Source organism: Pecten maximus, chromosome 17 (genome assembly GCF_902652985.1).
Source record: "Pecten maximus chromosome 17, xPecMax1.1, whole genome shotgun sequence".
Taxonomy (NCBI): domain Eukaryota; kingdom Metazoa; phylum Mollusca; class Bivalvia; order Pectinida; family Pectinidae; genus Pecten; species Pecten maximus.
Genome location: NC_047031.1, coordinates 31434729 through 31450271, shown reverse-complemented (window position 1 = coordinate 31450271; position 15543 = coordinate 31434729). Strand labels below are relative to the sequence as shown.

The window sequence follows — 15543 nt, the reverse complement described above, 5'->3', positions numbered from 1 at the left end:
ATAACGTAGGTCTACGTTGGTACATGTGTGCCTAATATAGTGTACACCTGTAGTCGCGGTTGCGTTTCCTTTTGGAGAACACAAAATGGGATTGATTTGTAAGGCTAATGCAAATAAATTATTGTCAGCTTCTTACCTACCACAGGTAAAACAAGAAAAACATACAGATAAATTCGTTTAAAAAGAGTAATTCTAATAGCATCGCTCACTCTGACTGGATTATCCCGTGGTCAACGAAATCAATTTGTATCGCCATCTTTTTATCAACACAACACAACAATGACTATTTAATTGTGTCGTGTGTTCTAACGTTCAAGGAGCTATTCGGTATGGCTTCTCAAAATGACACCTGTCACTTCTCGCGTCGATTGCGGGTCATACAAAATAAGTTCACGGACCGGATACCAGATCAAATGTCGCTGCTACTGTATGTAGTGAAAAATGACATTTAATCTTATTTTCTTAAATAGACTCCAAGATGAATAAGCTGGAAAATATAATTCCATAAAGGGTATAAGATAAACTACGTAAATATCCTATTTCTATCAGAACCATGACGAACTTTTCAGTATTTATTATAATCAATTTCTAGATTTATATCAACTACGATTGCTTTCGCAAACACTTCTTTTCGATCGCCCACAGTACGCACATTTGCCTACACGATAAATTCGTACATTTGTGCTATCGTGCAGGCATCGGAGATCGTGAAACATTATACGATCCTACATTGTATAAATGTACAACTCCCTATCACGAGACATCTTATTTGGAAAATGACGACATTGACCTACATCTGAAATACTTTTAAGCCATTTATTGATACATCATACAGATATTGCATGATCGATACAGTGGTAATCCAGTGATAAAAAATATTAAGTAAAAGAAGGAATGAGCTTTTTGAAAGGGACTGATTGGAAAAACACTCTTTAGTACAGATTTTTTTTTGGAATCCTTATCTGATTATAAAAGCTTGTTATTTACAGGGAAAAGTTGACTTTAATATATGTCACTGGGAAATACGTACACCCTTAAGTACATTGTAATTTAACAGAATAGAGAGTGTTTTTCATGGTCGCTAAAATATCCAGCTGGGCTATACACACTTGGTCTGTTGTTTTACTTTTCACGACTTCTAACCAAGAGGACAAGGGTCATGATATTCACTTTTAAGAAAGCTCATTTGTAATGCTTTCAACTTCTAATGCAAGTCTATGCATGACTACGCTGTATTGAAAAAAAAAAAAAAAATTCAGCAGAATAATTTTACTATCGACGTACAGTTGATTATAAAACTGCATCGGGAAATAAAAATCAAAGTGTCGTACAATGTTGATATGTAGAAAGCTGTGATAATATTTTAAACGCTTTTATTTTTTATTCTCATTGCAGAATGAACCTTAAGGACGAATACCTGTTGGTTGCCGCTATAGATTTCGGAACCACGTATACTGGTTATGCCTACTCTTTATGACATGAATTCAACACCGATCCACTGAAAATAAATTTGATGACATGGAACGCAGGATCAGGAGGAGTCGTGTCTCTAAAATCATCTACCTGCGTTTTGTTTAAGCCGGATGAGACATTTCACTCTTTCGGTTATGAGGCAGAAGACCATTATAATGACCTTGCCATGGACGACGACCATAAGGGCTGGTTTTTCTTTCGGCGCTTCAAAATGGATTTGTACACTGATCATGTAAGTTGCGAGAACTGTGAAATATTTTTGTTCTTTTAACAATCTTTTTTTTCAAAATTGTAAACCTCATCCCTGTTGAAGTTGAATCGACACGTATTGCATTAAATTCTAGTTTGAAATATGTACAGGGTGTATGCATTTATTTTTGCACGTTCTTTCATGCAGGATTATTTTACTCATTTCAACATACATGTTGTGTACATCTGCAACTTCTTGTAATTTAACGAAGCTTTAAAGTGACAGTACCAGAAAGCTGCTTTGTCCATAGTGCCAAAACTTTAATCTTTCTTCTTTGAAGCATAGTGTTGTGACGTTGTCAAAGTTGCTACATATGCTTTATACATATGTATCACGGCATGGCGAGACCAGAAATCTCATTCCTTGTCATCGCTCCAAATATCCCCATAATTTAATGCATATATCAATAAAAGATATACTATTTCCTGACATTAATCTTCTAGCCTTTTTCCTTAAGATGAATTAGTTAATACACACGCGCATTAAATCAAAGTCAAATAATGTATCAAATTGTGACAAGGTTCATAAATACTAAAGACATTGTCTACTAAAGTAGTAAAATTACTAGTAAAAAGCAGTAAAAGAAGGATTTAAATTAAACATGTACCCGATACATATTTCAGGTTGACAGAAACAAGATGTTGCAAACAGAAGATGGAAAGAAAATGTCGGCAATCAAGGTTATATCGGCTGTTATATCCTACCTGAAAAGTCATCTTACGAAAACAGTCAAAGATAGTGCATTCGATATTTCCGATGGGGATATCAGATGGGTAGTCACTGTACCTGCAATATGGAGTGATCCAGCCAAGCAAATGATGCGCGAGGCAGCCGAACAGGTGAGTGCTGTTTACAGAACGTATTCATTGTAGCAATCTAATGTCTCATTGTTCGTGTCTGTTTTTCAGCCATATAATATTCTTTTGGCCCCGGATATGACGCGACAGTTGGTTTTACTTATCAAGATGAAGTATGTGATTGGTCAATGTAGCGGTAAATGCAAAATGCAGATATGCAGTCAAAAACTAAACAAAGTTAAGATTGAATGTAAACTGAATAAGTGGATACATCCTTTCAAATTGCACAGTGATAAAATTATAATCCTGATTCAAATGCAGTCTTATTATCAACAAAAATTATTCAAACTGATATAATGGTGTTATCCGTGCTGAAACGCATTAGTTCGTTGATTTATTTCACTAGCAGTTTTACATTAAAACCACCAGCATTAAAACTATGCCGTTGATCTTTTTAAAAGATTTTTCTTGTTTGAATATTAAAAGTGATTGTTTCAGGCTGGCATTGCCGGAAATCAGTTGCTCCTAGCGTTAGAGCCAGAGGCTGCATCAATGCTTTGTAAGCACATGCCCGTGTCCAAACTTGTCGACGGTGACCGTGGAGACAAAATAGAAACATTCCGAGCAGGATGCAAATATATGGTGGTTGATGCAGGAGGTATGTAGCTTGAAACGGAAATGCTTATTGATGTACAAGTCAAGTAAGGTATATGATTACAAATATGCAATACATCAAACACTAACATCAAATAGTGTTATAGACTTTATTCTCGCTTGCAAATTTAAAAATAAAAGCAATTGGCATGAACCTAATAAATTGTAAAATACCCGCCTATGATTTCTATCACATTTTATTAAACAAATATTTGCATTTGCACTGCATGGTTACTAGAAAAACCTAGTAAGATATGTTTCGGTTAATGGGATACTGATTATTTGACCTCCTACATGGTTGAAGGAGGTTCTGCGTTGTCTTTGCACTGAGGAAATTGGAGAACCTAAGAATGAAGCTTGCTGTATCACGCTGCGTGTTGATTGTAGAAGGCTACTAAGTTGGCCACTGCCGAATCCGGGATTTGCTTTCATCTCATTTATAACGGGGACATTCAGAGACCAAAATAGATCTTCTGTCCCCTGTTTCCTTCTCTACCCTACTATTCTGTGTTTTGTGTGTTGTATTATTATTGTATGTGTCTCCATTATTCACAACATTCCTCATATGACCCTGGCTGTTACAAGGACGTTATTAGTCCCCTGCCGTTTGAAAAACGGGGGGACTATAGGTTTACCCTCCGTCCGTCCGTCCGTCCGTCCGTCCGCCCCTCCGTCTGTCTGTCTGTCACGCAATAGTTGTCCGGACAACTCCTTCTAAAGTACTGCTCCGATTTTAATGAAACTTGGTATACATGATCAGTATAACATGTAGTTGTGCATCCCACATTTTTTTTTTCGAAAAACCAATTTTCAAAATGGCCGCCGACTTCTCATTGGTTGAGACTTGTCCGGACAACTCCTCCTAAAGTCCTACTCCGATTTTAACGAAACTTGGTATACATGATCAGTATAACATGTAGTTGTGCATCCCACATTTTTTTCTTCGAAAAACCGATTTTCAAAATGGCCGCCGACTTCTCATTGGTTGAGACTTGTCCGGACAACTCCTTCTAAAGTACTACTCCGATTTTAATAAAACTTGGTATACATGATCAGTATAACATGTAGTTGTGCATCCCACATTTTGTTTTCACAAATTCATTTTTCAAAATGGCTGACGGCTTCTCATTGGTTGAGGCTTGTCCGGACAACTCCTCCTAACGTACTACTCCGATTTTAACGAAATTTGGTATACATGATCAGTATAACATGTAGTTGTGCATCCCACATTTTGTTTTCACAAATTCATTTTTCAAAATGGCTGACGGCTTCTCATTGGTTGAGGCTTGTCCGGACAACTCCTCCTAAAGTATTACTCCGATTTTAACGAAACTTGGTATACATGATCAGTATAACATGTAGTTGTGCATCCCACATTTTGTTTTCAACAATTCATTTTTTAAAATGGCTGCCGGCTTCTCATTGGTTGAGGCTTGTCCGGACAACTCCTCCTAAAATAATACTCTGATTTTAACGAAACTTGGTATACATGATCAGTATAACATGTAGTTGTGCATCCCACATTTTTTTTTTTTTGAAAAACCAATTTTCAAAATGGCCGCCGACTTCTCATTGGTTGAGACTTGTCCTGACAACTCCTCCTAAAGTACTACTCCGATTTTAACGAAACTTTGTATACATGAACATTATAACATGTAGTTGTGCATCCCACATTTTTTTCTTCGAAAAACCAATTTTCAAAATGGTCGCCGACTTCTCATTGGTTGAGACTTGTCCAGACAACTCCTTCTAAAGTACTACTCCGATTTTAATGAAACTTGGTATACATGATCAGTATAACATGTAGCTGTGCATCCCACATTTTTGTTTTTCAAAAATTCATTTTTCAAAATGGATGCTGGCTTCTCATCGGTTGAGGCTTGTCCGGACAACTCCTCCTAAAGTAATACTCCGATTTTAACGAAACTTGGTATTCATGATCAGTATAACATGTAGTTGTGCATCCGACATTTTTTTTTCGAAAAACCAATTTTCAAAATGGCCGCCGACTTCTCATTGGTTGAGGCGTGTCCGGACAATCCTAAAGTACTACTCCGATTTTAACGAAACTTGGTATACGTGATCAGTATAACACGTAGCTTAAAACTGGAAAATAAATAGTTGCACTCCTGGTTCAGGCAGGGGACTTTGTATTGCTGTTGCAATACTATCCATCCTTGTTATATATAAATATATGTGTATTGCAAAAAGTTGTTTTTAATTCTTAATGGCCCGTAAACACTATGTATGATTTAGTGTGTCTTACATTGATTGTCTTTCTTGTCAACCCAGCTTCGGTAGGTTAGAATTCTGTCGGCTAGGGAAGAGATGACAGATTCTAAAATAAAGTGTATTACATGCAGCATCACAAAAGATGAAACCGTATGTTTAATATGTTTAAATGTATAATTCGCACATGAACCTGCCACCGTGTATCGATCCAGCATAACTTTGTCTCCTTTCCAAAATACTGTAGTCATTACAGTTATAACTAGCGAATAATAATGTGGAACACCATCGGAAACAAACCCGTTAGACTGCCCGCTAAATAACATGAAACAACCGTATCCATTGTGCTTTTGGTGCATAAACGTAATATTTAATTCTTTTTTGTGTTTTGTCCGTTTAGATGCCATATTAATAAACTACATGTATAACAGAGACCTATATAGGCAGTTATTTACTGCTCTGTTGTATGTACACTTTGCAATTAACATACAACTAGTTGTCACAACATTAAATATTCCGCATATTTTAAAGGGGGGGGGGGGGGGGGTGATAATATGATAACGCATATGTTAAAAAAAGTATTCAAGATGGCCGCAAAACGAATACTTCTGCTTTGCCGAAGTTTATATATTATTTTTATATAAATTAGGTAAAGCTGATTTCACGTCGCAGCGGTATTTTCTATTTTCCCAATACAAAGTCGTGTAATGAATACAATACTTCTAAAATAAATGTACAGTCTTTCATATACGAATACGTTAATTAAGAATGCTAGAAGGATGAAACAGGTTATGTTCCAGTCTAAATACTAACGGTGCTTAATATCTTGCGATTGTTTTATAATGCTTTAAACGTACACCTGGTCCGTCCCAAGTGTCGAATAGGATAAGCCTTGCCATCAGCGCACTTGACTGGTCTAGTCTCAATTCGTATGGAATCGGTAATATTTACAAGGTTATTTGTAAGAATAAACGATACAGGTATAAAAATAAAAGGCAATGTTGCTCACAAACGCCCACCGTTCGTGCTCTGCACTGGTACGGAGCAGTGGCTGCCGTGCGCACCGGCAATGATCAACCAAGCACGCCTAGTGCAAGTGCTCCCGGCACATGATACGTTGCAGTGTCTACCTTATGCACCTGCTCATCCAGCCCAGCGCAACAGCAATAAAAGTGCTCCCGGCACTGTAACGTTGTGCACAAGCCTCGTACAGCGCAGCAACCCGCTACCTCACGACTAATGGGCGCGTATTCAGCGTATACCAATCACTACACGAGAGACTGAGAAAGACTTGGCCAGGCTTTGTAGCTACCGGGGTTTGAAACCTGCCAGTTTCAGTCAGAATCACACCCACTTTAAGCAGCATATACCCTCCCCTCCCCTGAGCACATTTCGTAGCTGGCTGCTTATGTGTCAGGCTATTCGGCGAGCCAGTAGTACCATTCATTTGCATATTACACGTTCTGCTCTAAAACCCTATATTATCTTTATATACAAACATATTTTCATGGTACATTATCTTTCTTATCGATAAAGGTATATCAAGGAATAATTTTCAATAAATACAATCTGACCACTAATTAGTAATCATCTAATAATCAATGAGATAAAACAGTACTTAACAATTGTATGTAAAAGGGAGATAACTCCAACAGAAAACCAAATTTCCTTACACTTATATGACGTTATTGAGGCTAAGAACAAAAAATAAGTATGTTTGCCTTTTCACACAGGCGGGACAATAGATATCACAGTACACGAGGTGCTGAAAGGCGGATTATTGAAAGAGATCCACTCAGCTAACGGCGGCAGCTGGGGAGGGACAAAAGTGGATGAAGCCTTTGAGGATATGTTGGAGACTATTGTCGGGAAAACTGCGTTTGCGCACTTCAAAGCTGATGAGATACCAAGTGTTATCGATTTACAAAGGAATTTCGAGATGAAAAAGAAAACTTTCACAGGTAAGGATTCTGGAACTGCTAGTAAATCAACGATAACAGTGCCTTCCTCACTTCTTGAATCTTTTACAAAATTCAATCCTGATAAACGGATAACCGATGCCATTGGAGATCATTTTTCTTCCGAAGATGTAGAATGGAAAAAGGATAAGATTCGTCTTTCCTTAGCTATGACACGGTATCTGTTCGACCCATCTTTGAAGCAAATAACCGATCACGTTTCTGATATACTCGGAAAACCCGAAGTACAGGATTGCGAGGCTATCTTAATGGTGGGTGGTTACTCTGAATGCCCACTTCTGCAGGACGCTATCAGAGCTGTTGCGGGAAGCAGGCGTTTGATTATTCCAAATGAGGCAAGTTTGTCTGTACTGAAGGGAGCAGTGATCAACGGCCACTGTCCAGATACTTTGTCCCAGCGGATATGTAAATACACATACGGGATAGAGGTACACAACCCGTTTGGTGAGGATGGGTATGACAAATATCCCATTATAAATAGGGACGGCGAGATTAAGTGTGACAACTGTTTCATGACATTGGCCAAAAAAGGATTACTTGTGACGATTGGGGAATCATCAGTTACTCAGTCAGTTATCGTCGGGTACTCATTAGCAACAAGTATTCCTGTGATGTTGTTTGCATCTACAGCTGAAAATCCCAAATATGTAACGGACGACAGTTGTCAGAAGATCGGAGAAATAACACTACCAATGCCTGATACATCGTTAGGTAACGAGAGGGGAGCTAACTTTTCCCTATACTTTGGAGGCTCGGAGATTGAACTCACTGCTGAAGACATACACACTGGACGAAAGATAAATGCATGCTTCGACTTCCTTGGTTAACCATACAATGACGAATGTGGAAAATGTTAACTGTAGAGAAAAAATGAAGATGGTAAATAATACCATATTTGTATTACAGTGTATTTTTCTGTATTCAGAGGGGACATGATCAAATATATTTTTGCCAGGATTTTGATAAAAAATACTAAAGAATATTTGTTCATGTTAATGCCAGAATATTTTCAATATATAAAATCCTCAATTTACAACATACTGTACGCATTGCTAATATTTTATGTTGATTTGTGCATATTTTCATTTTTTTCCCAAATCTTGCCTGCAATTTGTTTTTGGAATATCGGAAATTCGTACTCATTTGAAGGTAAACTGACCCGAAGGGTCAAGAGGATGACCTACAATTGTATGCATCGTTTTCATGACCATCGTTATCCATGTATCAACCTTTTTTGGTATAACCTTCGAACCCCTAAACCGATTTAGATGGCATTTGAAATACAACTTGACTAAAAAACGTTCTCTATACACAGTAATGGTAATATCAAATAATCAAATATTGTAGTTTATTTATTTGTATATATATGTTTTAGCTTCATTTGTCTAACATTAGAAATATCAGTGTGATGGTACATGCATGCACATGTCGGCTCTTAGTTGCCCCAATGGACTGTTTGGCGGGCATGTTGACAGAAACTTTAAAAAAAAACATATTTTGATGACCAATTGATCGTCGAATCAAATACTCTGAATAGATGGAAGAATTGTGACATTTCTAAACCTGAATTCCTTTGGAATGTGACAATTATCAGGAAAGGATGCTACATTGAGGATATGAATATATATAACTTATCCTCGGGGCCCTTTAGGCAGGGCCCTAAAGGGTAAAATTGGCTGAAATTTTAATAACGTTCTTCTTCAGATCCAGATACGTCAGAATATCTAATACTTCTTAAGATTTGAAAGAACTTCAGTTACATGTACTTTATCAAAGTTGTGAAATTCTTTGCACTGGTCCTCGGCATCACATCGCCTGGAACTATCCCCATTGATTAAGGAGCGGGGCCAACGTGGAACCAATAGCTGAATTTAAGCAATCTTCTTTTACAATCCTAACCAGTTATGTCAAAATGTACTCTTCTGAAATAAGAAGGTCTTAAGGTACTGTATGAAGATTGTGTAATTCATTACAATGGGATCACGGGCTTCCTAAATATATATTTACATTTTCCTTGTTTTGTTTGTTTGATGTTTCATATTTATTCACTTTTTAGATACGTTTTTTGACCCCAATTACATTTTTGTTGCTGTTAGGCCGTGAGGAAATGATAAGCAATGTCCTTAATTTAAGAACATTTCTGGACAAATGTCTATGTTTTGTTTTAGAATATAAGACACAAGTAGGTGCTTGTATATACAGGGTATATATTTTAGTGTGCCGAGTTCATAATGTATATAAACGCGATTTGAGAAAACAACAGGTAACGGGTGCAATTAATACCAACGAACACAAAAACCACCAACAACAAAATAACAAAAACAACTGTTCTTGTGATAAAGGGGAAACACAGCCTTTTGGGATTCGAAATCGTTACACTAGTCTCGAACAACAGTTGCATTTCCAAGATACCCAATTTCCTTACATGCATTAACACGACAGATCACTTAAGTTACAAGTCAAGTCTTAAGATTTATTACAAACAAAGTTAAAATGTTACGTCAGAGATACAAATCGCTTTACCTAAATACTTACTTTATAAGCTGGAATTTATGTATAATGATATGAATATCAGCCTTACTTTTATGTCATGGTGATTTATTTGATATGGTACAGTCTGCTTTTGATAACAATTTATCACTTTCATATAATCATATTAATTTTATATATTATTGTATTGATGTGTATGTACTGTTATTATCATTGTAGTGAGAAGTTTTGTATAGGCTATGCCTGTTGCCTAATTCCCGTTGTAGCAAAAATATGCGCAATAAAATATGTAAGCATTGATGTCAATTATTTTTAGTTTTATCGGGGTATGAAAAAAATTCTGTTTGCAAACTTTATGAATCCGTTTAGCTGATTCTTTCAGAAGTTTGCAAACAATTTTTTTATAACCCTATTAAACTAAAAAATAAATGACATCAACGCTTATGATTAATTTTTGAAAATAATTGAAAACATGTTTTACGTACAATTTTACTGGTTTTATATGAGATTCCTTATCTCAAATCAATACGCAACGTCAATTGTCGTATTGTGACGTCACATTTTTCGCGCCATTCTCGGAGTTTTTTTCATAATGATATGAGAAAAAAATCTCAACCAGTCGGAAAACCGCATTCTGCGTACAAACAATGGAAAATAGATTATTCTGAAATGAAAAAAAATGTTGGTGTTTATCAGATAGTCTTTATATCATGGATGCATTATTGTGACATTCTTTGTAAATGCGATCATTATTAGAATACTAGTACCATTGTGTATAGGCTGTAGTACCTTCAGTCAATCCATACTTTAAGTTCATATTTACCGACTGGTATTTTTGCAAGCACGGATATTTTTGATGTAGCAATAATTTATACTGTAAAAATGACACTTTAGCCGTCTGACAAAAAGCGGGTAAGATTGTATATGACGACACACGCATGTGCGAATAAGAGAGATGGAACTTTCCCTAATGTCTACAGTTTGATAATCTGTTCAACATTGGCGAGAAGGTTACACTATTTTAATGCGTTCGTTAAGGATTAATTTGCATATATCTGTATGTTCCACAAAAGCAAAAAAAAAAATTTTTTAAATAAAAATAAAAAATCGTAGTGTACTCAAAATAAACGGTATATGTTGAGAGTCCTATTTTTTGTTTTATCGCCTCAAACCATAAAGACCATATCAAACTTGATCACACGATTAACTTAAATATACACTATCATCCGATTTGCCTGACAATTTTTTCTCCCTTTGTTTGTGAATTATAACGCTGTTGTAAAATAAAAGGCTTAGTTTCAAACAGCGACGTCACATCTTACGTCTTGGAATGATATCACATTTTCTTAAGCCAATGAAAATGCATGTCACAAGTAGGATTAGCTTATAAGGTCACCTGTGACGAAGTCTCTTTTGCGATCACCTTTTGTCCAGTTTCGTCCGTCGTGCGTCGTCCGTCGTAAACTATTTATATTTTCAACTTCTTCTCAATAACCAACAGGACAAGGACCTGATATTGAGTCTGTAGCATGCTAGAATGAAGGGCTACACAATCTGTTTAAATTGATTATCTTAACCTTCATACAAGGTCACAGAGGTTGAGTATGCTAAAACATTTTAAACAACTTCTTCTCAATAACCCAAGCGGTTCAGAAGCCTGATATTTGTCCTGTTTTATGCTTGGATAAAGGGGAACAAAGTTTGTTCAAGTGAATGACCATGACCTTCATTTAAGGTCACGGGAGCTTAATTCTTAAAATGACATTATCTCATTATGCAACAGATCTAGAGACTCGGTATTGGGCTTTTAGCTTACTGGGGTGAATGCATTTTAGGTTTGTTTCAAATGAATGACATTGACCTTGATGCAGGGGTCAAATATGCTTAAATATTGAAATGGATTATTTTAACTAAGCAAGAGACCCGATACCTGGTATTAGGCCTGCATGATTCTGGGGTAAAGGGCTTTAAACGAATAACGATGGCCTTTTTCCATGTCAAAAGAGTGAAATATGCTAAAAGATATCAAAACTTCGTGACCGTTAAGGCCCATTATCCTATTTTTAAGGATATAAAACATTTGACGACCGTATTCCCTCATATTCTTTTATGAACTTACTTTTTGATTCACTGATCCTATATCAAATGTTAAAAACGTAAGAAAATGGTTTGTTTAGATCTTTCCAATGTTTATTTTCAGAAAAATTAAATCTCTTCTGTGTTTGATAAATTCAATTAGAATTTGTACTAGATTGGTCTAAAGTTTTCTTTATACTTATCTATATGTTTCATATAACAATTTTCTGTTTCAATGCCTTGCAAACCGTCTTTCGCCCTATAATTTGACTTTGTTTTCTTTCACTTCGAATTTATCCTCTAATTAAACAAACATTTTATTTTCTTATGTGAGTATTGATTTTTCTATGACTGAATTCTTTGTTGTGACAGATGTACAAATTATTGGAGAAAACACACCATATTTGTACAGTGTATCAGTGTTGTGGTCACAGTATCAAGTAAACATTACATGTGACAAACGTGTGAGCAAGTTTTTAAGGAGGATGAAATCATGATGAAGTATAGAAATGTTTAATGTCATTCTTGATGCCTAAAAGAATCCCGCAACAATCATTGCCAGTGGAAGTGAAAGTCAACATTATGGCGTGTTTTAAGTCATTGACATAAACATCGTTAGCTTATGTATGATGTATGGTTACTGTAACAGTTTACTGTGAGTTTCATGTTATATATAATTAATCAGACAATAAAACATTAACCCCTTTATTAGTTGTTTGATTGTTGTTCTAGCGGGACATGGATGAAATATCTGAATATATTATTTAGATTTGCAGTTCCTCATACTGGTTTTGATGAGTTAAACAGGATGTTACTTAAACCCGTAAAACAATGTAATTGATACATTTGCACAACATACTTCCCTCGTGAATACCTTCCGAACACAAACAAATATATCTCATATGGGTTTCATTACAGTGTTACTGAGGCCGTTATCAGTACAAATGCTGTAAAATATTATAGATTTAGATCTATCCTTGTTTGATCTTAGATTGGACCATGGACAATTCAGGGCATGATGTAATCATAGCATTCTCCCGATCAAAGTATTCATCAGTAATAACAGAACACTGGCATCAAAATGAAATTGTCATTCGTACTCAAAATAGACTCAGCAAAGGCAAAATATGAATGCAAAAAGTGTATATTTGCATGGAAATCTTTAAAGTAACATTGGAACAAGACCAGGTGTTTCAAAAGGTTAGGCGTCCTTTACTTTGTCGACGTCATATCATGGTTTTATGTTATTCATAATTCTAACAAAGAGGACGAAGTAGCCACAGCATGGTTAGCTGTTAATGTTACTAAACATCATCGAGGATTCCTGGCCATATTGAAATTCTTCGAAATTAAAAGGTTGATTTATATGTTCACAAAAAGAGAGTTAGATAATTCCAGAATCGAGATTGTTGGAGAATGCATTTGAAAGATTTGGCAATATAGTATAAATACCACGAGAGACAAATATGTTTTCAGAACTGCTTTACAATTGTCAAGGATAGCTATATGAATTCTGTTGAATTATTGATTGCCTGATACGAAGAACTGATTTACAACTGTTAAAGAGAGCTTTGTGAATTCTGTTGAATTATGTGTTGCCTGATAAGAAGAACTGATTTACAATTGTCAACGACAGCTATGTGAATTATGCTGGATAATTAATTGTCTGGTACTGTGAACAGTGTGCGAGATTTATAAACATTCTTAATTCTGGAGAAACGGACAGGAAAGGATTACTCAAGGACAGCTGTTATAAGATAAGTAATTAACAGTGTTGATTTAATACACCACCTTGTACACCACTTAATTGTAATTGTGAATTGTCTCTGTAACATGCTTTGTTTTGTATATATCATTAAATTGTGTTTTGAGCTCTGTTGCTTGCTTTCATTTTTCTGTTATTATTACGTAACAACGATCATGAAAAGAACGATCGATTACATACGTCGACATTTTGATCGATATCAAGAGGTGGTCGGATTTGAGAAGTTGCTCCATGAAAGGATACAAACACGAGTATACCAAAGCCCCTTCAATGCACACAATACATGCAAATCAATTCAACTGAAATAGTTTCATACAAATGTATATACATTTTGTATATTAATTAGGGTCTCGTCCTCATAAAACAATTTCATATTTTATAATATCAATATAAATACCTATATATAAGTCACTTTGTATAAGTTTAGGAGAGACTAACTGCTCACTCTTATAGATTGATATTAAATTTCTACGTATATCAAATAAGTTTCGACGTCATAATAAAATAAGTTTCTACGTCTAATATAAAATAAGTTTAGACATCTATCAAAAATAATGTTCTACATCTATATAAAATAAGTTTCTACGTCTATATACAATAAGTTTCTACGTCTATATAAAATAAATTTATTCGTCAATATGAATGAAGTTTCTACATCTATGTAAAATAAGTTTCTACGTCTATATACAATAAGTTTCTACGTCTATATAAAATAAATTTATTCGTCAATATGAAATAAGTTTCTACGTCAGTATAAAATAAGTTTCTACGTCAATATAAAATAAGTTTCTACGTCAATATGAAATAAGTTGTTTACGTCAATATGAAATAAGTTTCAACGTCAATATGAAATAAGTTGTTTACGTCAATATAAAATAAGTTTCTACGTCAATATAAAATAAGTTTCAACGTCAATATGAAATAAGTTTCTACTTCAATATATAATAAGTTTACGTCAATATGAAATAAGTTTCCACGTCAACATAAAATAAGTTTCTACGTCAATATGAAATAAGTTTCTACGTCAATATAAAATAGGTTTCTACGTCAATATGAAATAAGTTTCTACGTCAATATAAAATAAGTTTCTACGCCAATATAAAATAAGTTTCTACGTCAATATAAAATAAGTTTCTACGTTAATATAAAATAAGTTGTTTACGTCAATATGAAATAAGTTTCTACGTCAGTATAAAATAAGTGTCTACGTCAATATGAAATAAGTTTCTACGTCAATATGAAATAAGTTTCTACGTCAATATGAAATAAGTTTCCACGTCAGTATAAAATAAGTTTCTACGTCAATATGAAATAAGTTTCTACGTCAATATATGAAATAAGTTTCTACGTCAATATAAAATAAGTTTCTACGTCAATATAAAATAGGTTTCTACGTCAATATGAAATAAGTTTCTACGCCAATATAAAATAAGTTTCTACGTCAATATGAAATAAGTTTCTACGTCAATATAAAATAAGTTTCTACGCCAATATAAAATAAGTTTCTACGTCAATATAAAATAAGTTTCTACGTTAATATAAAATAAGTTGTTTACGTCAATATGAAATAAGTTTCTACGTCAGTATAAAATAAGTGTCTACGTCAATATAAAATAAGTTTATTCGTCAATATGAAATAAGTTTCTACGTCAATATGAAATAAGTTTCCACGTCAACATAAAATAAGTTTCTACGTCAATATGAAATAAGTTTCTACGTCAATATAAAATAGGTTTCTACGTCAATATGAAATAAGTTTCTACGTCAATATGAAATAAGTTTCTACGTCAATATGAAATAAGTTTCTACGTCAATATGAAATAAGTTTCG

General features: G+C 34.8%; 1 protein-coding gene across 1 annotated transcript; it reads left to right on the top strand.

Moving 5' to 3' along the window:
- Positions 1–1401: 1401 nt before the first annotated feature.
- Positions 1402–9724, top strand: LOC117314921 (heat shock 70 kDa protein 12B-like). Its single transcript, XM_033869019.1, has 4 exons — positions 1402–1705; positions 2347–2562; positions 3019–3178; positions 7137–9724. The coding sequence occupies exons 1-4, from the start codon at positions 1514–1516 to the stop codon at positions 8207–8209; spliced, it is 1641 nt and encodes a 546-aa protein (XP_033724910.1). The 5' UTR covers positions 1402–1513; the 3' UTR covers positions 8210–9724.
- Positions 9725–15543: the final 5819 nt, after the last annotated feature.

What these genes read in the sequence shown, in the direction of transcription:
- LOC117314921 (XM_033869019.1), top strand. Translation starts at nt 1,514, where the DNA reads ATGACATGGAACGCAGGATCAGGAGGAGTCGTGTCTCTAAAATCATCT. An exon ending in TGGATTTGTACACTGATCAT is followed by an intron (nt 1,706 to 2,346) that starts GTAAGTTGCGAG and finishes TACATATTTCAG; the next exon opens with GTTGACAGAAACAAGATGTT. An exon ending in TATGGTGGTTGATGCAGGAG is followed by an intron (nt 3,179 to 7,136) that starts GTATGTAGCTTG and finishes CTTTTCACACAG; the next exon opens with GCGGGACAATAGATATCACA.